This window comes from Otolemur garnettii, unplaced genomic scaffold (assembly GCF_000181295.1).
Source record: "Otolemur garnettii isolate 467f Iridium unplaced genomic scaffold, OtoGar3 scaffold00060, whole genome shotgun sequence".
NCBI classification, from domain to species: domain Eukaryota; kingdom Metazoa; phylum Chordata; class Mammalia; order Primates; family Galagidae; genus Otolemur; species Otolemur garnettii.
In genome coordinates this window covers 6,921,308-6,948,312 of record NW_003852455.1, presented here as the reverse complement: position 1 = coordinate 6,948,312, position 27,005 = coordinate 6,921,308, and the positions used below count along the sequence as shown (strand labels likewise).

At 40.0% G+C, this 27,005-nt stretch overlaps 1 protein-coding gene across 1 annotated transcript in view; it reads right to left on the bottom strand.

Moving 5' to 3' along the window:
- Positions 1–292: 292 nt before the first annotated feature.
- P3H2 (prolyl 3-hydroxylase 2) overlaps positions 293–27,005 on the bottom strand; it is a 160,216-nt gene continuing 133,503 nt past the window's right edge. The window contains exons 7-15 of the mRNA XM_003792704.3: positions 25,384–25,424; positions 24,094–24,188; positions 14,954–15,081; positions 14,313–14,408; positions 13,645–13,795; positions 12,407–12,524; positions 11,405–11,480; positions 6,969–7,109; positions 293–1,538 (exon numbers count right to left, since the gene is read on the bottom strand). Coding sequence (XP_003792752.1) covers positions 1,446–1,538; positions 6,969–7,109; positions 11,405–11,480; positions 12,407–12,524; positions 13,645–13,795; positions 14,313–14,408; positions 14,954–15,081; positions 24,094–24,188; positions 25,384–25,424 — 939 coding nt within the window. The 3' untranslated portion in view covers positions 293–1,445. The remainder of the gene's footprint in view (positions 1,539–6,968; positions 7,110–11,404; positions 11,481–12,406; positions 12,525–13,644; positions 13,796–14,312; positions 14,409–14,953; positions 15,082–24,093; positions 24,189–25,383; positions 25,425–27,005) is intronic.

Genomic DNA, 27,005 nt, shown 5'->3' with positions numbered 1-27,005 from the left:
CTGGGTAGTAAGTTATTTCAACAACCAGGTGAACGGTGTCCTTTGCAGCGTCCTCCTTAGAATTGGGACCAAGAGCTGGGCCTTCTCCGATCAACCTGTTTGCTAAACTATCTCTGCTTCTTCAGCCTTTCTTAAAGGTGCCCTCCCCTTTCTTGGAGCCTTAGAGTACAAGGTGCCAGCAAAACTAGTCATGGCCCAACATTGCCCGGGTTGTTCTAGACCTCCTGTGGGATCAAGATCCCTTTCTAAGAAGATAAACCAAACGTTTGGGAGAAGACAAATAAATGCCAGATTTTAAAATAAGGCTCCCTTTTATTCAACAAATCAGACATGAGCACGGACCTGTGTGCTGGACAGCAGCCACGGGAGGGCCATGAAACAGATGCAGATAAAGACAGAGAACAACTAGAGATCTGTTTTTCTTACTTAAATACAAAACACCTCTTTCGAATAGTAGACGTCACAGGAAACCTGGCAATGTGCTCCGATCCAGGTGGTATTAAAGATATTCTTGCAAAGGCACTGAGGTGAAGGGTCATTCCATTCACCAGCTACATGACTTTAAAACTGCTGCTCACGGAACAGTCTTCTCTGGAGCACCGTGGGGGAAAAGTCAAAGCTTCCAGGATAAGTTAATTCTCTGGTGAAAATACCGGACCCAGAAACTCCACCAAGGCCCCAGAAAGACCGAAGGCCCCTCTGTCTTATATTATCTTAGTTATTATCTGAGGAATATTGTTCCCTAGAGCCTGGAGCGTATTTATGCCCATGATACCTGAGGCAGTGCAGACTCTGGCAGGGGCCCTCAGAATCACAGCTGAGCAGACTCCAGGGAGTCAGAGCTCACGGTTCTCAGCACCATGAGAGGACAGGAACCAAAGGCAAAGAGCCAGAGAGGCCTTCTGAGACCAAATCACATGGGAACCAGAAAGGGGGGAGCCATGAGAGCTGTAGTCACGTAAGAGCTATAGTTTCACCCCAGACAAGCTGATTCTCTCTGAGTTTTTGGAACTGCAGCAAATTAAGTGTGTGAGTTAGTGTGTTTTGGGGGTGTGTGTGTGACTGGGCTTTGACAGATAAACTGATGAAAAACCACACAGAAGGCATGGCCTGGTGGCACATGCCTCTGGTCCCAGTCCCTTGGGAGGGTGAGGTGCAGGACCACTCAAGCCCAGGAGTTTGAGGCTGCAGCGAGCTAGGATTGTGCCTGTGACAGCTACTGCTCTCCAGCCTGGGCAGCACAGCAAGACCCCATCTCTGAAAAGATGGGGAGAAAAATCCAAGACAGATTAAGTGAGGCACAGCAAGTGTCCTTAGGAACAGAAGGGAGATCTGATGACGCGTATTAACCTGTTAATTTATACCACGGCTCTGTACAAAAATAAAAAGGTTCTCATAAGATTAACAATTTAAATAAATATTTGATAGAACATTCTTTCTCCTTCCTATAGCTCATCTTTCGGGTTGATAGTCACGTCATGCTTCCCTTGCTGCTCTCGGTCCAGGATCGCAATGACTTCATCGGCCTGTATCCGCTCCTGCAAAAAAGACAATTTACACATTTCAGTTACAAGCGTGGCCATCAGTCCCAGCAGCAGATGCTTCCCAAACACTTCCTGGCATCCATCTGTACACGGAGTGGTGCTAAATCCAGTTATGAACAGAACCTCAGCTTCGTTCCCAGGCTGGTGCCTCCCCCTGACGTGCCTGTGTCCTGAGTGCCCACCGTCCAGGACTTCTCTCGGGCAAAGCAGTAGTGTCTGTCCAAACGCTTCCTGGCCTCAGAGACAGCTCCACCTCCGTCCAGTGTTCAAACTACACCCCCCACTTTATTCCCCACAGACATACTCTGTTCTTCACATCTTCTCTCTTCCAGTAAAGACCACTGGCTTCCCCATTGGTCTTAAAAGCCTGCCCTGGTTTCTTGGGTTTGCTGTCACCTCATCCTCACTGCTCTGAACTGACCTCTGTCCCCCTCCAGTCAATGCACATTACTGTGGCCTTAGTTTAGCCTGAGGATTCTTAGCCTTGATAATTCCTTATTGTAAGGGGCTGTTGCTGTGCCCTAGAGGATGCTGAACAACATCCTGTGCCCCTCTAATAACACCTTCCCCTGAGTCAACCTGACAACCAAAGACATCTCTAGATATTGGCACATGTCCCACAGAGCAAATTGCTCTATTTTGAGGGCCCCACATTTAAACGTTTAGTCACTGCAGCAGCTTCCATCCTGGCCCCCCTGATTTCACAACACCCCCGCCCCATGTTTCTGACGAATCCTGCTCACTTTAGTCTGGCCAAGTCCCTTCCTGCTCACAACTCTTTACTGGGTTCCTATGGCTTCGAGTTCTAGGTCCAGTCTTCTTGGTGTGCTCATAAAGAGCCGCCTGACTCACACTTTTCTTATTTTTCTGGCCAGATTCTTCTTCCCTCTTCTTGCCTCATACTTCAGCTTCCTAACCTACCTCCAGTTCCCTGAACACAGCACTCTAGGAACTGTCCAGTCCCAGTCCCCACTGGGAGTGAACGCTCCTTTGGATACTCCCATCATAGCCTGTATTTTCTTATTCCCTACGTGGATCCACAGCAGGTCTGGTTGGTCTACCTTCAAATTGCATCTCAAACCATTTGCATCTTTTCATTTTTTTCTGTTCTTACTCTAGTCTAAGCCCACATGTGAATGAAAGCGTTCTTTTGTGTCCTGTAACTCCCCTGGGACTTGGGGAGGAATGTGGAGGGACCACAATGAATTCTCACTTGTTGGAATAAAATTCACATTTTTTAACCAGCCTGTAGAATCTGTGCCCTGCCCCCTCTATATTCTCTGTGCAGACTACACTGTGCCCCCCTTGCCCGAGCCACATTCCAGCTGCTCTGGCCTCTTTTGTTTGTTGGTTACTCCAAGTTCCCTCTTGTCTCTGGGCCTTTGCAACTTGTGCTCTGCCTGGAAGACTCTTCTACAGACATTTATCTTCCTCAATTTCCTTTTGTCACATGGGTTGTAGCTCATATGTTGCTTATTCAGAGAGGTCCCCTCCTTGCCTCCCCCCCCCAGCCCACACTCTACTCTCAAACGAGTTGCCTTGTTCCATTTGCCACACATCATTTATCTCTCATTCATTTTTCTTTTGATTTTACTTATTTGTTGTTTTTTCCTTCCACTAGAATATAAGCTCACGATACCAGGGAATGTCATCGTCTTGGTCACTGCCATATTTCCAGTGCAGAAGAAAGCTGCTGACAATAGAGTCAGTCTCCAGTGTATTTGACAAATAAATATATAAACAGATGAAGACTTTCTCTGTTCAAAATGTCTCTCCATAAAGAAATATTACTCATCCTTTAAAGCTTATTTCAAATGTCATCTCCATAAGGAAGCCTTTAATGATTGTTTGTTTATATCCCCTAAACCACACATTTGCTGTTACCGATTCCTACTGAACTTTGTCTTGCGGTCCCTACCTTATAGCTCTAATTTGAATTCAAGCTACTTGAGAATAGGGGTTATGTCTCACTTAGTTTGCATCCCCAGTCTCCAGCACAGTGCTGCACAGTAAGTTATGAAAATAACTATTTTATAACTTGAAAACAAAATCCCTTTTTTTTTGCAAGAGCTTGTAAGTGAAAATAATGTTGACATAAAGCCACCTAAATAGACCTTCCATTTGATCCCTGAATCCCATCACTAGGTACCTATCCAGAAGAAAACAAATCATTTTATTATAAGGACATTTGCACTAGATTGTTTATCGCAGTTCATTTTACAATCACCAAGATGTGGCATCAACCCAAGTGCCCATCAACCCTTGACTGGGTTAATAAATTGTAGGATATGTATATCATGGAATACTATTCAGCCATTAAACAGATGGAGACTTTACATGTTTTGTATTAACCTGATTAGAGTTAATGAACATTCTCTTTAGAAAAGTATCACAAGAATAGAAAAGCAATTATCTGTATTTAATACTAATAGGAGGCCAGTAGACAAACTATTATATGCCCACACAAGAGAAAGACTCATTTTAGTTCAAGTTGGGGGGGTTGGGGAGGAGGGATGGGGGAGGTGTAAGGGGGTTTGGTGTGCTCCAACTTAATGGGCACAAAGAGGGCATACTGCACACCTTCTGGGCGAGGGGCACAACTACAGCAGGGCCCTTACCTAACAAACACAAACAGTGTAACCTAACAGCGTAGACCCACACATTAATCTGAAATTTAAAAAAAAAAAAAAGGCATCTACAAGGATCAAGTGTACTAACAGCAGTGAAATCAGCTGCTGTTATATCTAAAAGTCTGAGCACTACTTTATGAATAAGAGGAGAACAACCTGTTGCTTAACAAATTGACCCACATACAAAACTTTCACATCTGTTGGTCATAAGAAAATCAAATCTTCATGAAGGGAAAGAAATTTAAGAGCTGGAACCAATACACAAGGCTGGACAATTTAAGTTGGTGAACTCACCCTAGAGAAAGTGCTAAGGTCACCAGATGGCCCAGGAGAATATGTCAAGGGTGACCGTCGTCATATCCAGAAATGACACATGCAGTACTTTTTCTAGGGTGAGTTCTGAAACTTAATCGTCCGACTTCCTATATATAAAATCCTAGTATCTTTACATCCTTACGAGTTTATGTTGCTAAATGTTCCTTGAAATTGAATGCCTTTAAAAATAATCTATATAGTAATGTTAAGGTGTATGGCACACCTCTTGGGGGTGGGACACAATTATAAGATGGGCTTTATTTAACAAATGCACACAATGTAACCTAATTCACAGTGCGTTCAATTGAACCGAAACAATAAAATATGAATAAAAATTAAAAAAACTGAAAGTTAAAAAAATAAATAAAATAATCTATAATTAGCATGACTTTCTTCCAGCTCTAAGGACGTGTTCATCTGCAAGATTTCTGCGGTCAGGAATTCAAGCTGAGAAAAGGCAGGTAAGCCAGGGACTCCCAACTCTGCTGTACATTAGAATCACCTGGGGAGCTTCTAGAACTCCTGATACCTAGAGCATATCACATGCCAATAAAATAAGAATGCTGAAGGTCAGAACCAGATGTCAGTAGTTTGTAAAGATCCCCAGTTGATTCCAGTGTGTAGTCAAGTATGTGAATCACAGCTGAGTAGTTTTCTACTAGTTGAAGAGGGTCTGGTCATTTCCCATTATGTCCACTAGATGACACTACTGCCCCAAATTTGGAGAAGTCGAGTAGTTTTGTCAGAGGAGGGGATTTTTCTTTAAGTTTACTGATTAGAAAGGAGTAAAGAGAACTTTGTGTCAGCTCATTCTGATAGAACACCGCCTTGGAGGAGAGAGTTTGGATACTGAATGATACAACAGATTCAATGTCTGCTGAATTGGATAGTGAAGTAGAGGCACCTTTTCCACACTATTTTCACAGTCTTGTTTACCCAGGTTCCTTAGTATTAACAAATGTGTTTTGAAGGAATGCGGGCATTTTGGAGATGGAAAATACAAGGAATCATAGGTGAAGCCTGTTCTGTGCCCCTTGATATTTTCAGAACTCAGTGCTCTGCTCCCATTGCCGGGACCATTCTTTCTGTTTTTGTGTCTGGCTACAGTCCTCTCTCTTAGGACTGGGCTTACGTAAGTCTTTCTTCATTCCCCTGCTACAAAAAGTACACTGCTGCTGGGGCCTCCTGGCGGAACTTCCCAGGCACATGTTTTTATAAAATTAGTAGATTATAAGAAGTCTTTTGTAAAATACAGAACTCCATAGTAGACCACCTCCCCACATGGGCTACCTCCTTAAGTTGATCTAATTTTCCTAGACCGGACAGACATGCACCATGATTACATACCAGGGCAGTAGGCCTAGTTCCCTATGCTGACCACCTCCATATGTTGACCAGTTAGTTACAGTCCCTTCGGTGGTCAACTTACAGAGGTTCTGCTGTAGATGAAACAGTGCTTAGGGAATGTGAGCAAAAAAACTTTGTGAGTTAGGTTTGATAGTGAAAAATATGTGAGTAAACGGCATTATTTCCAGATAGTTTCTGATAAAATTGGAACTTAAAATGGAGAATTGGCTCTAGAATGCCATTTTTGAATGCCATAGAATTTCATAGTTTCTTTAACAGTTGGGGCTGGAGAAGACTTTGAAGTTATCTAGTCAGCCCAGTTATGGAGAAAGGAGGTCCAGGCCAGCAGTCTTTCCGAGCAGACAATGCCACCAAACCATGGCAACTATTTGAAAGTGATTCCTTATGTGGGGCCCATATATTCCTCCCAGGACCTTCTACCCAAACCCACAAGTCTTAAACAACGTCTCTGTAGCTTCACAAATAGAGATCACAGCTCTGCTCATCCCTTACAAAGGGATGAGGTCATGGTCTCTTCTCCAAGCTAAGATCTCTTTTCTAAGCTGAGGTCTCTTCCCCCAGCAACTTCAGATGTAGTACTAATACATTAATATTTAAATTATCAATAAATAATAATAATCTTACACAGATTCCCTCACCCTCAACCACATTTCATAAATGGCTCAATACTCTTTCTAATGATTTGCTGAGAAAACAAGTCCCTCTTCCCGGCAATCAGCAGACAGTAATCTTTTTCTCTTGAAGCTATACTTTGTTAATAAACTTTAGACTGATTGGCGACTGCCAAATATCGCCCTATTTCTGCAAACACCTTCACTTATCAGAACACATCTGGATAAGAACTGTCTTCACAGCCCAGCTCCGTTCCTCAGATTCACACAAGAAAAGTTAGATGTGTGATGACGAGGTCAGGTAACTGATCAGAAAAATTTGCTCTTATTTAGAAAACAGTGCCAGCGTTGGAAACCAGAAAGGGGTCTGTAGAAGTTTTGTCATGATCTTTACGGTCCCTGAAGGGTTAGGGACAATTAAAAGGGCTTTTTTTTTTTTTTCAGACAAATCAGTTAATGAAGCAATTTTAACTGACTTCCTGCGTGGGCTAGAAACTCACCAGTTCTCTATACAGTGGGTCCAAGGTAAACCATAGCGCCACAGCACACCTCTGGCCTTTGGTGACAGCCTTCACCCCGTGAGGGTTCTCTCCTCCAGAAGAGAAGCTGATCATACGCCCACACTTTGGTTTTATAGAGGCCTGAGAAATACAGTGAAAATCAGACTTTTAATTCTTATAAAGATTTCTACACTTCCCCCCCCCCACCTACCCAGGCTTCTATGGGATGATTTAAGGATTGAATCAAAAAATAATGGAATCCTAAGGCTGAAGAAGATATAGACTGTCTCAATTTTATCGCCTATGAAATAAAGTCAAAATAATCTCTATCACAGAGAATAAAACTTTTCACGTAAAATGTGTGGCAAAGTCCATGTACACAGTAAGTGTTCCACATATGCTACGCGGACAGTCGCAGACTCCAAGAAGGCAAACGCTCTCGCTTTTAATTCTCTTCTTCAGCTTCAACATCAGCAAAGCATCGACGTACCAAGTAGGTGCACGTTCAGAATTCTTAGGTTAATAATGTGTTTTACTAAAACACAGGGGGACATACGGAGTACTGGGAAAGTTCTACAATTGATCTAAGTAGGAGGTAAACGGGGGCCACACTTTCTAATTCCTAAATTGTGCATTTATGGCTTATGCACATTTCACAATGTAGTAATTTTAAAAAGTCATGTCTAATTCCATGTGATATTTGAGTCTCTTTAAATATTCCTCCCCAGTGGTCCTTTTGGCATTTGTTTGAATATCTCCAGTGATGAGAACACATGACTCGCTGGGGGGACCTATCCCTTGAGCTCCGGGTGTTTTGAGAGGAAACGGTACTTCCAAACTTATGCATTGCTCAGGCCCATGGTGTTTCAGCAGAAGAGCACAGTGAGAGAAAAAGAAATGGTGCTGGGTCTGCAGAACCAGGACATAAGATCACACAAGCAGGCTCTCCACGCTGAGTGCAGGTAAGCAACTGAGTATAAAGGGCCTGGTCTCTGTGTTTTAAAAAAGTCTGATGTGAATAAAGTCCATTTTCCTTCCTTGGTAAATACAGAATCTTCTTCTATGGTAGAGCTTACAAAAGTAAAGTTAAAACAAAACCAAAAAAAAAAAAAAGTGGTACCAGGCTTTCTACTGGGATAAGACGGGCCCTATCTAACTAGCTGTTTCTGAATTGATTTGAATTATGTGAATGAGATGACTATTTTTCCCCTTCTAGCTTCAGGAGGAGTATTTGAAAAATCTTCAGAAGTCCTTGGATGCTACATAACAGAGGTTCTCCCTGACTATACGACTAATATATGTGGAAGGTCAGAGGTCAGTGAAGCCAGAGACGCAGGTGTGTACCTGGGTGTCTACATGTGCATATGTATGTATACCTATGTGTGTATACATGTTTTGCCTGTATGTGAAAGGGAAGAGCAGAAAAAAAGCAGTGTCTTGATACTCTCCTATTCACGGTAACTGAAGAGTAACTTTTCTTTGCTAGAGTTGCTTTCCTTAGGGAAGTTTATCAAGGCAACTTTTCTGGTGTAAATCTAGAGAACTCACCTGTTACTAGTGCCCTCAATAGCTATCTGATTCTGTTTATCTAAAGAAGGAACTTGTACACTTCCATATAGAAACAGAAAAATAAATGACATTTAAAGCATATAAAGTAGGATAGAGAAGCTTTTTAGGGAGCTTTGAGGCCTTGAGATTCTGAGTTTCAAGTTTTCTGGGGTGCTCACTACCTGGTACTGTTCAGGAGTCACAAATAGTACCAGGTAGCAGATAGCAGGCAGCCCCCCAAAACTTGATACGTGCTTCAGTGTAATTAAGAAGTCTGGGGAACATCTTACAACATCAAAGACAGAGTATGGGAACAATTTAATGTTTTTTCTGCGATGGAATTAGAAGAATTGAAAAAATTATTTTTTTTTTTGGCCAGGGCTAGGTTTGAATCCGCCACCTCCAGTATATGGGGCCGGCGCCCTGCTCCTTTAAGCCACAGGCGCCTCCCAGATTGAAAATATTTTTAACACGAAGAACTTCAGGAAAGTTTAAGAAAAAAGTTATCAACTGCCTAAAGCAATTAGACCAATTATATGTGTGTGGGTTCACAAGGATCTCCAAGACTAATTTCATCCAACAGGCAGTATCCCAATTAGATATGAGAGATGTGCAGGAATAAACACAGTCTAGTGAACGTCTCTCTATTTGTCACATTGTTTCGATAGGAAAGTATCTTCTGGTTAAATAAATGCTTGTAAATACACTTTTGCCACACAGCCCCTATCTATACTACACTCAATTTTTCATGAAGCAAATGGGGGTCATTAAATTTTATCTTCTTCAAATTTGTCTGGAGTAACCAAAACCCTTTAATTACTACCTTGCACATAGAAATGCTGCTGTTAAAAATAACCCACGTATCTTTCGTGTATGAAGCGTGATTTTGAAAATCCTCTTTACTTTCCTCTGCTTCAGACTCAGAGAAGCATTTGTGTTATAGAATATTTGTCTTGAATAAATGTAAATATTCAGTCACCACTGTGTTAATGACACAATTTCCAGATTTTTATTCCAAAGCAAAGAACTTAGAAGACTTCCCTTTCTTGAGTTTCCACACATGAAGACACTTCCCTGCTTCATTCATCCTTCCACAGCCAAAGAAGGAAGTGAACACAGAAAACTACCCATTTCCTTTTGTGATCGAGACTAATTGGAATAAATTTCCTAGGGGAAGCAGGCTAAGAGCTGGCTTACCTAAGAATTTTAATTATCTAAAAAATTTCCTCAAAACTCTGCAGCATGCATTAACATAAAATATAACTGATTTAAAAAATATTCTCAAATTGAAACTCTTAGATTAAAAATTAATTAAATCAGTTTTCCCTTTACCGTTACTCAGAGGCAGCTAGATTCAATGCTTTTAAAAATATTTATATATTTTTTAAAATTATAATATCAAAAATGGAAATATTATCTGTTTTCACATCTTTAAAAAGCAGAAATACAGTTAAGGTACATTCAACAGCAAAACTGAGGCATGAGGCATCACTTGCTTTTAAACATTAAGTATTTCCAAATATAGCCACTAGATGGAGACAAAGAAGTCTTCTTAGCTATCTGATTTTCTTTCAAACTGAGATGGTTGCATTTTTGTACCTGAAATTCATGTTAGTAGAGCTCAGAAATGAAATTCTTTCTATACACAGGCTTCTCCACATGTGTAAATCTTGTATCGGAATTTTAAACCATAACCCAGATTGTCAATCTTCATTTCATCTCCCAGATTATGAAGTATCAAGATACTCCCATTTCAATATTTAAGCTCCTCACAAAGACATCAGATATTATGTCCTTCTAAAGATAAACAATTGTATAAAATTGCATGAAACATTTTCAGATTAAATTAGCAATGTTTCCAGACAATTTTAACCCACAGGAACCACCTTTAAAATCCAGTAATACATAGTTTTTTATATTACCTGCTTATATTCAGTGTTTCATGAATATTTGTGTGAGAATGATAGACGTTTCAGTATTGCAAAAAGCGCACAAGCTATGAGGAGAAAAGTAAAAAATTCAGGAGAAGTTTTGGAAATAGCTTATACAATGCCAGAACTTTGAAGTTTACCACACATATATCCCACAACTTAAATGGTGGGGAAAAAAACCTCATAATCTAAATTTTGATTATTTACTCAGTTAGAAAACCTATTATCCTACCATTGTGTGTGCTCTTTGGCTTAAAGATGAAGATTCTAACTCTTTAAGTGTCTAAATCTTTAAGTGTTAAGTAGATTGGTTGCCCAAATGACTTGGGTTGCTTAGGAAGATGGTGCTTGAATTTAACTTCTGACTTACTTTTGACATATATATTTTTGTGTGTGTATGTATACTAATTGGCAAGTACAGTTATAATCATATCTATCTATCTATCTATAATTATGTACATCTCTCTATATACACATATGCACACACATATGTGATAATTTTGGTAACTAGGTATTTGGAGGCCAATGTTCCATCCAAGCATGTACAATACCAGGTTACTTAAAGGCCATTCTGTAAAATCATATGACTTATCTTAGACTGGGTGACTCATGAGCTGAAGTTTTTATGTTTCTATTAGATTTCTGACAAAGAATCAGAAAACCTTTGTTTTGGTTCCACATTTAACACTAACTAGCTATATGGTCATGATCAAACTTGTGGTGTGCAACCTATCTCTACTCTTTAATTTACCCATCTTTACAATGGGTTAGAAAAATTTCATGGATGCTTCCATTTCTGACAGTTGATCTACAAATTTCCTGAGAATCTCTCTATTTTTTTTTTGAATTTTTGAGTTCAGAAGTATGTGAAATACAACAGTCTATGAGTTCTTTGAAAAATGGCAATCAATACTGAGATACAAATACTAAATAAATTTGCAGGATCGGTTTACTTACCGTCACAGTCTTAGCATCCATCTCAGTGAATATGAATTCTCCTCCTTCAAAATCATCATTCATGTACAGGAGAGCACTAGGGAAGAACAGGAAAACCACTTGTACGATCCTATGCTTACAACAGCATGATCAGAGAATAATGAAGCTGACTGATGTACTGACCAGAGGGTTTAGTAAGTTTCCTTTGAGTTAGACATTGAAATTATTGGCCCTCTAAGACCTTGAAGACCAGATAGAGGTTGGGTTATACCTCTCAAGTATTTATTTAATCATCTTATATTTCACTTCCTCCACAGAAAATCTAACTAAATTTCATTTAATATAATGTTCTGAACTTGCCCACATTACTTATAACTTTTGTAAGTAGTTATATAATAGTAACTCTAAAAGATGTATTTGTTTTCTTAATAAGCTAGAAAGTTCCTTGTCATCTAGCCAAGTCTTACAGATAAAAGGTGCTCAAAAAATATTTTTGAGTAGAGCACTACGTAGTAATAATTAATACACAATTCTATACATGGTGACTAAAGCTTTGACTCTTTCTTTACACACTAAAATATCTTTCAATAAGATAAAATACTGTTTTCTTCTGATTTCTAGCTTCTGCTACATAAAATACACAAAGTTCTTCATTGGTATGAATAACAGATAAGGGATGTGATAGGCTCTGGGTATGTATTGAGATGCCATGTAGACTCAGGCTGAGATGTACACACCACTAGGATTTCAGTGACAACAAGTCATTTTAAAAATAAAATTTACTTTTTATATGAAAACATAATGGACAGGTGGTATAGAATGCAACACGTGCATGGCTTTTAAGATAAACTGAAATGGTAACATCACTTCTCAGTGATGGCAGCTGCCTCGCTCGGTAGATTACTGGAGAATCTCTGCTTCCCAGAGATGAACGTGATGACAAGGAAACACAGCAGCTTTCCCGTTTCCATGAGGTTTTGATAACTACTGGGTAAAAGCTGGGCTCCGAGCATCTGGCTGTACCTATAGTCTCGAAATGTATAAGCAGGAGGCTCTTTCCAGCATTCGTTGGCCTCTGGGTCCAGCAGGCAGTTGTCAGCGTGGATCGGATGACTGAGGTCATTTCTTCTATCCTGTTGACCTGCCATAAAAGGGTACAAAGAATGAGAGATGAAGTGCAGACCTTTCAAAGAAAAACTGACGATCCGACTGTCTTCTCTCATTCCTGTGTCCTTTGCAAACGTGGAGAGACAGAAGACAGAATTCAAGAAGGAACAGTGAAGAGCAGTGAGGAGACTCTGTCTGGTTTGGACGTGAATTGCCGTGAAACCCTGGCCAGTCACACCTGTCTGTTCAGCTATAAAGACACAGGGAGGGCTCGGCGCCTATAGCTCAACCGGCTAAGGCGCCAGCCATGTACACCTAAGGTGGCGGGTTCGAATCCCCAGCCTTGGGCCTGCCAAACAACAATGACGGCTGCAACCAAAAAATAGCCGGGCGTTGTGGCAGGCGCCTGTGGTCCCAGCTACTTGGGAGGCTGAGGCAGGAGACTCGCTTGGGCCCAGGAGTTGGAGGTTGCTGTGAGCTGTGATGCCATGGCACTCTACCCAGGGGGATAGCTTGAGGCTCTGTCTCAAAAAAAAAAAAAAAAAAAAAAGAAAACACACAGGGAGGAATGGCAGGCATTTCAGGGGTTGCATTTCACGTGGGGCAGCAAAAGGATGTGGATGGAATTTTAAAAACAGCTTTGGACTCAGCTGTAACTTTACAAGTATAAAGTCTACTCCTGGGACATTACCCTTCCCCCCAAATTCAGGTGGGTCAAAGAGAAGATCTAAAGAAGGACTAGTGAGGAGCGGGGATGCTGTGGTCTCTGCCTTTTTAAGAACTCTTCTCTCAACAACCTCTTCATCTTCTACGCGTCCACTCCGGGCTTGTGGCCATGATGGTGACTAGAACTTCCACGTTCCTGGTTCCCCCCTCAGAGGAACCTTGAGCAGAAAAACATTCTTTTCTGTATGACTTCACCAATTACGGGAAATAAAACTGAAAGAGAAAATGTGTGGCCTTCTAGAACTTGAGAGAACCAAGATGGAGAAAAGAAGGAAAAGGAAGATAAGAGTGTGTAGCTTTTCTCACTTTAGAAATGGAGAACTCGTCTAAAATATGAGTCTGCGCGGCCGGAGAACTTTGCTTGGCCCTGCCGTTCTTCCCACCGCACGGTGGGTAGCAGTGAAGGAGCTCAGGCTCTGGAATCTCACCGGACAGGGCTGTTCGGCAGACCAGGTGCGTATAGGAAAAATACAGCGTTGAGTTCAGCATAAAATAGGATTCTACGATCTTTCGCGCCTTCTCACTGATGTCATAAAACAGACGGGCACTCTTCAGGGGAACTCGGCCTTCATAACCAAACTGAAAGAGAAATAAGAACAGGAGAAACCGGGGAGTTGAACGGAGAACTTGAGGCAAACGGGCGCTAGTTTCTTTAAGCCAATATAAGGTGATCATCCCTGGGCTGACCCAGGGGAATGCTACTTACTACCTGCTTGTGGATTGTGGGGAGGACAATAAGTGTTGGAAAAAGGTCTCTCCAGCCCCAGAAAGAAAGTGAGAAGCTGTTGCCCTTCCTGTCTTCTACAGTCCTCTCTAACAGCCCTTCTTGCAGTAGAGGAAAATTGCATCATGAGCTCTTTAAGGACAGAGGCTGTATAATTTTGGCCAGGTACAAATTAAGGGAAGATCAAGTTTGATAAATTAACGGCTGAAGGAAGGAGTGGTTACAAAGGATGAAGGTTCCATTTCATACATTGTTCCTTCAACTGTCCTGATATATATACATTATACACTTTTCTCTTTCCTGGATCTACCATTTATAGAAGCTCTGGATTGAAACCAAGGAACCCAAACCCCAAAGGAATTAAGATTTTACTTTGAGAGCCTTCAGGACAGTTGCACCTTCAAACTTTTCATTGGGTGTATGGGGGGACGTTTTCCCTCTGTATCCGTCTCCAACAAGCATGATGCCCTAGAAGCAAACACAAGAAGATTCTTTATCCAGGACAACTTTGAAGTCAACAAGTTTCTTTTTCTTCCTTGACCACTAGGAAAGCTGGAAACTATGGGCAAGTTCGGAATCATCCCCACGTCACTCCAGGATCCTGGTGTAATTATTCATCCCAATTAAAAGAGACATCTTTATTTATCTCCACTGTATGTTTTCATTATAAAATATAAAATACTCGCATTTTATACAAATAAATAGAATGTAAATGATTGATATACTTGTTAGTTATTGATTAAAATAAGGGCTTTCCCCCGTGACTTTATATGATAGGCAGGGCACATGCCTGATGGCTGTCATCCTAGGGATTAAGCCATCAGCTGTTCCAGATCCCAGCTGGAAAAACTAAAACCATCCCAACACAGAAGCTAGGGAAATACCTCCATTCCGTCTACAGAAAGTGAGATTTCAGGCCTTGCTCCCTGGCCAAATGAGACCAGGACTGAAGCACCTCCGGGTTCAGGGCCAGCACGATCTGGCTGCCCGCCCTCTCCCTCTCCGGTACTCACGCTGGCCACACTGTGGAGCTCCCGGCACTGCTCTTCCGACAGGACATTATCCAGGAGAACCCGCTGAGTCCCATTCAGCTGCTCCGAGTTGTAGACAAATGTGATGTTGTCGTAGAGCAGGGGACCACCTGAAGGGACACAGCACATTGTCTTCCCTGCTGCTCTGTCCCCAAGGAGGGAAACGCAGGCCCCCAGCAGCTTTTGATGCGCCCTTTGAGAGAGCCAGGTTCCTCACACATATTTAGGAACACAAAGACAAGTCACGAATTAAGAAGCTTGGTAAACGTTAGACATTCAGGAAAAAGGCAGATGTCCAACTACCAGGTTTCCTCACCATGCCATAAGAATTTTTACGTTTGTATGGTAGTTTGAGACAGATAAACTAGTTTTACATTTATGATGATCTTGAGAAGGAGACTGGACATCTCACAAGATTCTCCTCTGAGAAGACACACCCTTCTCTGCAGCCCCCCAATTTGGGCCTCTATCACACCACCACAGGCAACTCCTTGATGGCCTGTGTGTGTCTGCCGGGCGTGGAGTGCCACCCCGGTTTCAGTGGCATCTACAGCAACGCCTGCACCAGGCAGTTTATGAAGTCACGCAATCCCCGGCCTCTTTCCCCAGCCTTCTTCCTACTGCTTCACTGACTCTGGGTGGGCCTAGGGTTTGGGGAGTATTTTTCTCTGCACAGCAGGACATTTTATGTTTCTTTTTCTACATAGGAGGGTTCCCTGTAGGCCCCAGCTCTCTCCCTGGAGGAAGCCTGCAATTTTATAAAGTTAGCCCCATGTAGACTCTTCAAAAGGTGGTGCCTCTGGGTCACATTTTGCACTGGGAAATTACAAAATCCAGACCTTTCTTTGTAGAGTAGAATTGAAGGACAAAGCCTCAGAGAATGAGGAAATCTGCAGATGTAGCAGAAAACGGAACAGAAAACAGAGCTTTTTTAAAAAACGAAATCAGATTTATAATATAACAAACGTTTAGGTTATATTTTTATTTCTAAGGTAAAGTTCAAGTTGTAGTTGAGCTCTTCACCCCAGGGACATGCTGAACACCCTTACACTGTGCACATTAGGTGAGATCCCTTCAATCACCCTCTCTCCTTCCTCCTTTCCCCTCCCCTACCCCTTCTAGACTATACTTGTATTTTTCTTTTGCGGAGGCCTGTGTTGTTTATATATTGGTTTCATATTAGTATTGAGCACACTGGATTTTTTTTTCTATTCTTGAGATACTTTATTAAAAAGAATGTGTTTCAACCCCATCCAGGTAAACACAAAAGATGTAAAGTCTCCATCTTCTCTTATGGCTGAATAGTATAAGTGTATACTATTATATACTATATAAGTATACCAAGGATTCTCCATGGTGTATGTATAACTCAGTTTGTGAATCCATTCATGGGTTGAAGGGAACTTTGGTTGCTTCATGGATGTGGAGAGAAGGGAACACTTCTGTACTGCTGGTGAGACTGCAAACTAATACAGCCTTTAGGGAAAGAGGTATGGAGAATTCTCAAAAACTAAAAGTTGACCTTCCATTTGATCCTACAATACCATTACTAGATATCTACCCACAAGAAAAAAAATCATTTTTCCACAAGGACATTTGTACTAAAATGTTTGTCTTTATTTTCATTTAGTTATTTTTTTACTTTGTATAATACTCCTAAGGGTCTTAATATGCACCTGTGGACAGCAACAGCTCACCAACTCACCAGTAAAGGCCTGGGAATGGGAAAAGCACATAACTCCTTCCTCCCGAAGGTCATTCTAGCAAAGGTCATCAACGCATTGGCCTGAAACACGTATGTTAGGAAGAAGAGGCCGGGAGTGGTGGCTCACTCCTGTAATCCCAGCACTCGGGGAGGCTGAGGTGGGTGGACTGCCTGAGTTCACAGGTTCGAGACCAGCCTGAGCCAGAGTGAGACCTCGGCTCTAAAAAAAAATAAGTAGCTGGGCATTGTGGGGGGCGCCTATTTTCCCAGCTACTGGGGAGGCTGAAGCCAGAGAATTGCTTGAGCCTAAGAGTTTGAGGTTGCTGTGAGATACGATGCCATGGCATTCTGCAGAAGGTGACAAAGTAAGATTCTATCTCAATAAAAAAAAAAAAGGAAGAAGAGACAATTAATATTTGTGTCTGCTTTACTTTTATAAAATGAGAAGAGCACAGAGGGTTTAGTCTAGTCAGGAAAAATGATTCAGCACAGCCTATGATTAATGAAATGGTAACAGAATGAGATGGTGTTTCTCACTCTAATGTATAGTGATTTGTCAAATCAAAAGTTTTAAAAGCTCCCCTAAAGGGCTCCCATGCTGACAAATTATTTTTATTATAATTTTACTTTCCTATAGTATGCATTATTTATTTTTATAGTTTCACACAATTATAACACCAAAACCAATTTACAAGATTAAATAAAAGACTATAAAACCAACTAAATTCAGATTAACAAATGTAATGAAGTGGTTATTGCTATTTTTATGAAAATAAAAAGCCACGTTCAAGAGGAATATTGTACTGCTGATCCGGACTAGGTTCTGTTGAGCTAGCATTCTTTATGGTACTTTTGGTGAAATTAATAGTGCAACTATTTTCTATTTAAAAGATTACAAAATCATAGTGCACCAGGATGAATTTGGGCCTTCATCTTGTCCTAACACATTATTTATAAGTTCATCCTATTTATTTTATTGTTCATCTTTAGTCACTGAAGTATTATTAACTGGGGTTAATATGACCATAACTGCACCCCTACTCACTGGGATATAAAATCCCAAGACAGGACCGGGCTATTTGGATGGCCCACTGATTGCCTCTCTCAATTTTTAAGACTGTTATCAAAATTTAGTAATACAGAATTTCTAGGATTCCAAGAATATATTCACAGCCCCAATATCAGTATCACATCTTTTGGTTGAAAAGAACAATACACCTGTTTTGGGGGGGGGGGTTTCTATAATTCAATGTTTAGTGAAAAGTTTTGGGGAAGTACTGGGTTAAATAAAATATAAGAAGACTTCTTGAAACTTTTAATTATGTGAACAGGCCTTATAAATCTCCTAAGTAGTGACATAATATGTAGTGGTTCTTAGCTTTAATTGGACACAATTCCCTCCCTCCCTTGATTTCTTCTTCCCTTCCTCCCTTCCTAAGGCAGACAGACTCTAAGATGGAGAGTCCCAGTGATCACTGCCTCCTGGCAGTCATACCCTTGTGTGATATGCTTCCCACAAGTGTGGATGGGACTTTCAACTTGCTTCTGACATGTAGAATATGGGAAAGGTGGGTGTGATGTCACTTCTGTGATTGTTACAGCATTTGCGACTTCTGACTTGACAGTAGACCCGTCTATGTGTTTCTCAGCTTATATGCTTTGATGAAGCACGTGGCTGTATTGGCAAGGACCTGAGGCATCCACAGGCTCACAACTCAGAAGGAACTGAAGGCCCATAGTCTAACAACCCTGATCAGCAACTTAACCGAAGCCTTGGAGAGATGCTGAAGCCATGGACCCAGCTAAATTGTCCCCAGACCCCTCCCCTACAGAAACTGTGAAATAATAAATAGATGTTTCTGTAAGCTACTATATTTGTGCTATTTTTTCCCCCACAAAATACAAAGAGAATACCCCTCCCTCCATAGAACCTCTAAGTGTACAACATAGTTTGGGAAATGTTGCTCTTATCTTTGTAGCTGAATCAGATTCATAGTCAAATTGAGGTAGGCTTTCCCTCAAATCTTCGGAAAAGTGAACTACATAGTTTACTCCAACTGAGAAATATAAATAGAAGCATTCCTTCAACAAGAAAGATAAGATACTTGTAGATTCACCAAAAAGCATGTGCTGATATCAAATTCAAATAGAAACGGCAGAGAGAGGAACGATTCAGTGAACTGGATTGGTTTACAGTTTGCCAAGTTTTTCTGATTTTCCATATTGAAGGTGAATTATCTTAAATACAATCATCTTATTTTCAAAATATGATTTTTAAAGGTAGTAAAAATAAAATGCTTAGAAAAATGCCTACCACTCAGAAGCTTTATATAAGTATTGTTGTTATTATTATCATTATTACTGAAGTAATAAACTATACCTGGAATGCTGCACTAAGTTCTGGAGGAATTGTCTTAAGAAGCATGTAGTGTAAAGGAATACATTTAAAAGAGGGCCGGTAGAATTTTGGCAATTCCCTGTGCCATAAGTAGCATCAAATCACGTAAATGAACAGAACTCCGTGGCATCTTAAATGTCTAAGTAGTAACGGGTTAAGGGACGGTCTGTATTAGGAATCTGCCTTTCATGTAGCCAACATAATTAATACTAAGTACAGAGTTTTATACAGAGATTTCCCACACATATCTTCAATAAAAACAACCAGTTACCCACCCACTAACCAAAAGCAAAAAAAGGAAAAAAATAAACCCTGTCATTCAAAAAGGCAAGTCAACCAGCCTACAGATGACTAGTAGCACGGCAGACAGAGGAAAGCATTAAAAGGAAAATAAAAACCTGGTCCAATAAGTTGTGGTTCCTGGGGCCTGATGTGATGGCTTCAGCCAATTTTTAACCGCAGCCCAAGTAGATTTAGTTAAACAACTTAGCTCTTCTCTCATTCATAAAGTATGTGCCTGGCTCTGGCTCTCGGGTTGTAACAAAGAAGGAGCATCTAGAAAAGACTCCTTTGTGCTCTCTGTCTGTGGCTCATGGCAAGAAGAATCACTTTACCAAAATATTGTAACGTCATAAAAGAATGATGGGGGTGTATAGACTTAACAAGCCCTTGACAGTTTACAAAAAAAACTTTCCATATTTACCACCTCAAAAAATGTATCATTTTTTTAAAAATTTTTTTTTTTTATTTCGGATTAATATAAAGGTACATACAATGAACTGCCGTTGAGCCCTTCCCCCAGGAGGTGTGCCTACATTGTGCCCAGTAGGTGGGAGCTTGTGGAACTCCATCCCCTCCTCCCCACTATTGAATTCAACTGTGTTTTTCTTTCGTGTGGGCCTGTGGTTGTTGATCTACTAGCTTCCATTTAGTATTGAGTACATTAGATGCTTTCTTTCCCATTCTTGAGATACTTTACCTAGGGGAATGTTCTCCATATGCATCCAGGTAAATACAAAAGATGCAAAGTCTTGTTCTTCTGTTGCAGATAAAAATCACAAGCCCAGAGAGATTAGGTCTCTAGTTCTCCATCACTGTGGAGCACAACGGACTAAGAAAATCTCAGAAACCAAGTCTCCAGATTCTAAGTTCAAAGTTACTTCTGCTGTACCCCTGCTGACTCTGGAATCATTGTGGGCACAACCTTTGGAGAACTGGTGAATGATGACAGGAGAACGGACAAGTGAGGGAAATGTCTGTAGTAGGCTCCCATGTGTGGTCCACGGAGTAGAGTGCCTTTGGGATGGAGCCTGGGTCATTCTCATCTGAAAGCTTAGAAGCTGTCCACTATGAATACTACATTCTACTAAACAATGTGAGGTGACCAGAGTGGATGACAGGTCTCTGTGGAAGAGAAGAAAAGCTGAAATATTCTTTGCTTTGCAATGCATCTATCAGTGCCTCCTTGACAGCTGCTTTCTGTGATACTATGATGTGAAGGTATTTTCTTGTTAGGAATCTGGCCTCTTTCTACCACTATCCTTTTTTTTTTAATTAAATAATAGCTATGTACATTAATGCAATCATGGAGTACAGTGTGCTGGTTTTATATACAATTTGAAATGCTTTCATCAAACTGGTTAACATAGCCTTCCATGGCATTTTCTTAGTTATTGTGTTAAGACATTTATATTCTACACCTAGTAAATTTCATATGTACCTTTGTAAGATGCACCATAGGTGTGGTCCCACCACTTACCCTCCCTCCACCCCTTTCCCTCTTCTCCTCCCTCTCTCCTTTCCCCTTCTTCTTGGGCTATAATTGGGTTATAGCTTTCAAAAGAAAGCTATAAATTGGTTTCATAGTAAGGCTGAGTACATTGGATACTTTTTCTTCCATTCTTGAGATGCTCTGCTAAGAAGAATATGTTCCAGCTTCATCCACATAAACATGTAAGAGGTAAAGTCTCCATCTTTCTTTAAGGCTGCATAATATTCCATGGTGTACATATACCACAATTTATTGATCCATTCATGGGTTGATGGGGATGGCAGATGTCTGGACAGAAGTCCTTTTAGTTATAGTACAGTAAGAAATATGTTTAGTTTTTGTCCCCAGTTCCTGTCACAGAACCCCTAAAACCCTCAAAATTTCTTTAGTGACAAGAGTGTCTTATTATAACAGGCCTCTGTTGATAATACCTAAGTTTATGCTAATGAGATGACTTAAGGTAGGGTCTCATAAACAGATCCAGAATCATGCCAGTCACCAGAAAGAACAACTTAATTAGAGAAGTAAAACTTTCAGCCCCACCTGTGTACTTCTGGAAGTGGGGGTTGGGGTTGTTGGTGGAGATTAAGTTATATAAAAACTCTTGAACAACAAGATTTGATAAAGTTCCAGATTGCTGAACATGTGTAGCTGCTGGTCAGGTGGTTTGCCCAGGGAGGGCACAGAAGCCCCAACGCTCACCTGGAAATAATGCACCTCTTCATCTAGGGCAGTGATTCTCAGCCTTCCTGATGTCGTGGCCCTTTAATACAGTTCCTGTGGGTCATGACCCACATGTTGAGAACCACTGATCTAGAGATTCATCTCCATCTTTTATAATATTCTAGATAACAGACCTTAGTGCATTCTTGAGTTCTCTGAGACATTCTACCAAGTTAAACTAACCTAAGGAGGAACTTGTAGGAACTCAGGTTTGTAAGTCAGGAAGTTGGTCAGAAGTATGAATGACAAGTGACACTTGTAATTGGCATTTGAAGTGGGTACAGTCTTGTGGGGCTGGGCTCTTATCTATGAGATAAGACACCATTTCCAGGTAGGTAGTGTCAGGATTGAATTGAATTCTTTGACTCCCAGTTGGCATCTGTTGGAGAATTATTCTGTGTGTGTAGAAAGCTCCTCTACACACACCTAGCCACAGGAGCATTCTGTAGTGAGGGTGAGAGTATGGTAGGTAAAAATGATACACGTTTTCCTTCAGACCAGCAGGTTCTCAGAAAACACCCGAATATCCATTAGCCAATTCCACCAAGAAAATTCTGCAGAAATGGTAGATTTTGGTAACTCAGTCAATCATAACCATTTTTCATCATATGTAGCCTTCTGTTCTACTCTTCCCATTAACCTTCCTCGTCAGTTGCAAGGCATCAGGTTCCCTGGTGGCCAGGAAAAAAAATACGCTTTGAGATTTGGCAACTGCCCTGGAGTTTCCCAAACATTTACAGCAAAGTGCTAGCTTATTGGCATGAACTTCCTGGGTGATTTCTCAGCTTAAAAAGCAACATGAACTTTGGCTGACCATGAAGGTTCCTTGGCAGTTACAATGGCTTGGGCTTTGTGGCTGAAATCTGAGGTCCAGGTCAGATTAAATGAGCATATTATCCTGTTTACTGCTTCAAACTGACTTGGAAGCTAAGGAAGGAAATGGATGGGAAATGTATGAGTTGACGAGAGCCAGAAGTTTTCAGATCAGCTAGAGAATGTGCTGACAAGGTCTCTTGGGGGAGAGGGGAGAAGTACTGTACTTCTTAATGCAGGTTTTTGAAAGTTTCTTTTTATTTTGCAATTATGTAATCAATAGGCCATGCATTTGACCTATCTAGATACCTCTTCCATGCAGTAGATGAAGAAAAGTAAATGGGCTTCAAAAGTCTAGGTACAAATGTCCACTCAATCTGTTGGGACTTGTGAGGCTTTTGGAGACATTGCTAAATCTTCTACATGAGATGCTGCCAGCATTAAAATCAATTGTGTATAAAATTGCTGAAAAAATTGTAAGACATACATAAATAATAATAATTGTTAATAATTACTACTCCTAGTACTACTATAGTTAATAGTTCATTATTATAATGTTTGGCTTTATTTAGAAATCAAGCCATGAATGGATCAACAAGCTGTGGTCTATGTAGACCATGGAATACTATTCAGCCATTAAAAAAGATACAGACTTTACAGCTTTTACAATTACCTGGATAGAGTTGAAACACATTCTTCTCAGCAAAGCATTGGAAAGATAAATATCCAATGTACTCCATACTAATATGAAACCAATATATAAACAAGTACATGCTCATATAAACAAAAAAGCACAAATACTGTCTAGTACGGGGAGGAGGGAGGTGGGCAAGGGGACATGAAGGAGAGCAGAAGGATGGAGGGCATGAGGCAGGAATCCCACTGAATGTGCACATGGTGAGTGTGTATGACACGCCCCCGGGTGAGGGGCTCCTTTACAACTAGAACTTCACCTTGAAAGTGAGAACACAGCATTCTACTGAGAGCGACAAAGTGAGACTGTCTCAAAAAAAAAAAAGTGAGAATGATGTAACCTAAAAATTTGTACCCTCATATTAATTTGAAATTTTAAAAAAAAAGGAAAAAAAAAGAAACACCTTTTGGCAATGCTCTACTTGCATCTCTGCTAATTTTGATCTTACGTCTGGTGGCATATCATGTTTTGCTTGCTTCATCTTTGTGCCTTTGCTCGTTTGTTTTAATCATTAGCATGGCTTCCTCTACTGCCCTATCAATTCCATCTGTATTCTACTTTCTCTTAAAGCCCTGCTCAGATCTACGATATCTGGTGGGTTAACCTATGCATCTATCCAATGTGACCTGTCTCCTTCCCAAGTTCCTCTGATGTGCAGTCTGTCCCTCAATATCTAGCAAGTGCTATGTGACAGAAATGAGCCTGTGACCTTGCTGAGCCTCAGGTATTCTGAGAGTGAAGACGAGCACACAGCCTCCGCCTAACTAACAGTATTGTTTAGGAAACAGATGAGGAAGTGAATTTGGAAGCTTTTTTATTGGAAACCAAAGATGATAGTACAAATCTGAGATACCCTTGTTTTTAAGCCTTGCTTTTAGATTATTAAGAACTATAGTCTATCGTCCTAGTATTGCTTTCCAGAGAATGTGGATTCTGCCTTAACCTGGACAGGAACTGTCAAACCCGGTCCCCCGCCCACCCCACACTCCTATTAGAGTAAAAGCGCACAGGTACTCACCCTCTCTGAGGTCTCGATCTATCTTAGGTTGTAACTTTTTTCCCATCGACAATCCATGAACTTCTGCCCCCTCCACATTCACTCCTGAAGGGACCCTGCCCATTCAAAGAAGTTGAAATGACAATTTCCCATTGAATAAAGATGTTGAAAGACAAAGAATATTTTATCTAAGAAGTCTATGATTCTATATTGTATGTTTTTGCTGTACATAAATTCACCAGTCTTTCAAGTCAAATTAAATATCACTGCCTCTATATGGTTTTTCTCTATTTCCTCATTGAGTATGTTCTGTTACATTAAAATCCTCTGACAAATATTCATTATAATTAGTTGTATCCATAACTTAACCCTCTTCAGATTAGACTTTCTTTGCTACAGAGTAGGGAAAACATTACCGTGTGAATCTTTATAATTCTCAGACTGTGTCTTGAACATGGAGTGTGTCACTGAACAATGGTTTAAACAATTCACATTTTAATGTAATAGTTCTTGACTATTCTGACAAGAAAGACATGAGTTTGTGCCAAATTTAGCAAACACACAAATGACAGCAGACCCTCCTTTTCAATGTATACAGATTTAATAAGTCCAAATGTGCACATGCATCCTTGGATCTCTTGTAATAATTTTGGGCCACACCAGAGTTGAGTTTTTGAAGCCTTGTGAAAGACCTCAAGACTTTTGATAAGATCCAGATTTGTCAGTCCCTTGTGGTGAGACTCTAAGCAAATCACTTGCCTTGAAAATGAATGGTCTGGACATGTGATCTCAAACATGCAATTCAAACATTTTATGAGTCTGAGTTCTTCAAAATTTGTAAATGGACTTCTATCATTTAACAAAAGGAGTTCTCTTCTTTTCTGAGTGAGTTAGTGACATCTAATACTTTACCTTTTGGTAAAACTTTCTGAACTTGATTTTAAATAAGTTCAGTCAGGAAATTCACCATCAAAAAGAAAATGTGATAGTTTTTAATCTATTAATAAATCTAAAACAGCATCTGACTTACTCAGATTTGGAATCACAGAAGGTTAGCATTAGATATCATCTGATTCAACCCCTTCCTTTCAGGACAAAACATGAGACTCAGAAAGAAGAAGATATATTACTTAATGTCATAAAAAAAGTGACAAGAAGAACTGGAAACAGGATGGAGGGCTCTTACACACATCAGTACTCTGCTAATTATAGTTTCTTGCCTATTTCACAGAGTTGTGTTCCTTATAATAGGTATGACTCTAAGTATTACTTCTCCCTGAGAATAAACTGTGTTCTAAATGGAGGACTTACCGATTCTCGTCCTGCCGTCCTCCATATCTGATCCAATAATTCTGTTTTAAATTAAAAAAAGAGAACACTAATTTTGCTGCTAAACGATCACTTACAGAAATAGGGTAAAATAAAACATTCAGGGTGATTGGAGGGATCACTTCTATGGTTTATCTTATGAGGGTACAAGTGAATCTCTCTAAAAGTCGAATATAAACGTCTTAACACAATAACTAAGAAAATGACATAAAGGCTATGTTAAATATTTCAAATTGTATATGAAAACACCACACTGTACTCCATGATTACATTAATGTACACAGCTACCATTTAATAAAGAAAAAAAATAAAACATTCGAAAGAAAGACCTGAAATATTAGGAAACTTGTACATTGCATAAAAATACAATTTTTAAAATATATTTTTTATTTAAGAAATGAATTAAAGGAAGGCTACTGTTGATGCAAGTTTGACAGGGATAGCCTTTAGCAAAAAATAGATTAAAAAAGAACATGGAATTATCCTGAGTATCCATCCTTTTCTCCAAGAAAATGGCTCAGAATTCGATGGCATGAAAACATTTGAAAGATCATTCAATCCAATTCCTTTATGTTTTATGACTAAAACAAGTAAACAAAAAATGTCTATCTTGTGTAATCATCTCCATAGGTTGTGAAGTGAGTAAATGATATTTTCTAAGGTCTTCTGAGTTAACAGAATTTTTTAAAAAATAAGTAAGATCAGATATAAATGTAGTAGAAGTGTTAGATTAGAAATATCACATTAAAATTAACTGAGTTGCAAAGAGGATATAATGCAAATAATGATGTTCCAAACAGATTAACATTTACATTATATGAAGAACTTACATGGTAACCATGGATAAGTGAACAAAACCCAGTGCTCAGGGAATTCAAAGAAAAAGAATTATTAATATTATGTGAAAAGGTTTCATTTGGGTGGTCATCAAATGAATACAAGTTAAAACAAGAATTGTGTGTACTTTTTGTACATAACATATTAGCAATACAAGAGATTTTTAAAGGTTATTTCTTATTGCTGAGAAATCTGTGGTAAACTGGTATTTTTAGGCATTACTAAGAGCAATAATGGCATCAGGGAAATCTTTTAGGAAGGCAATTTAGGTTCAGAAACTTTAAGGCCTCATATCCTTTGGTGGCAGAAAAATACCTCTCCTGGGAATTCATTCTAAGGATATAATATATAGTTTAATAGAGAGAAAAATGCGTCATGCATTAAGTACAATAGAATAGTCAGGAATAATTCAAATGTTTAGCAGCAGTAGGCAGAAGAGTTCATTTGCGGATCTATTGGACATCCATTGTATATATGCAGCTAAAATTACTTTTAAAGCAATACAAACATAGAAATGGCTTATGGTATCTTCTGAAATAAAAACTAGATCAGAAATGTACTTATACCACAGCACTAGTTCCGAGAAAACGTGTGTCTTCCTATGAACAATGAAGATTAAAAGGCAGCACGGGCAAAGCAGAGTAAGCTGGCATGAGGCCAGTGGGACTGTGACCAAGGGTATTGTTTTGGAAGTCTCTTTAAGGTTTAGGTAATAAATAATAGGTTTAGGTAATAAATAAGCACAAAGACAAAAATGTCAAGTGTCA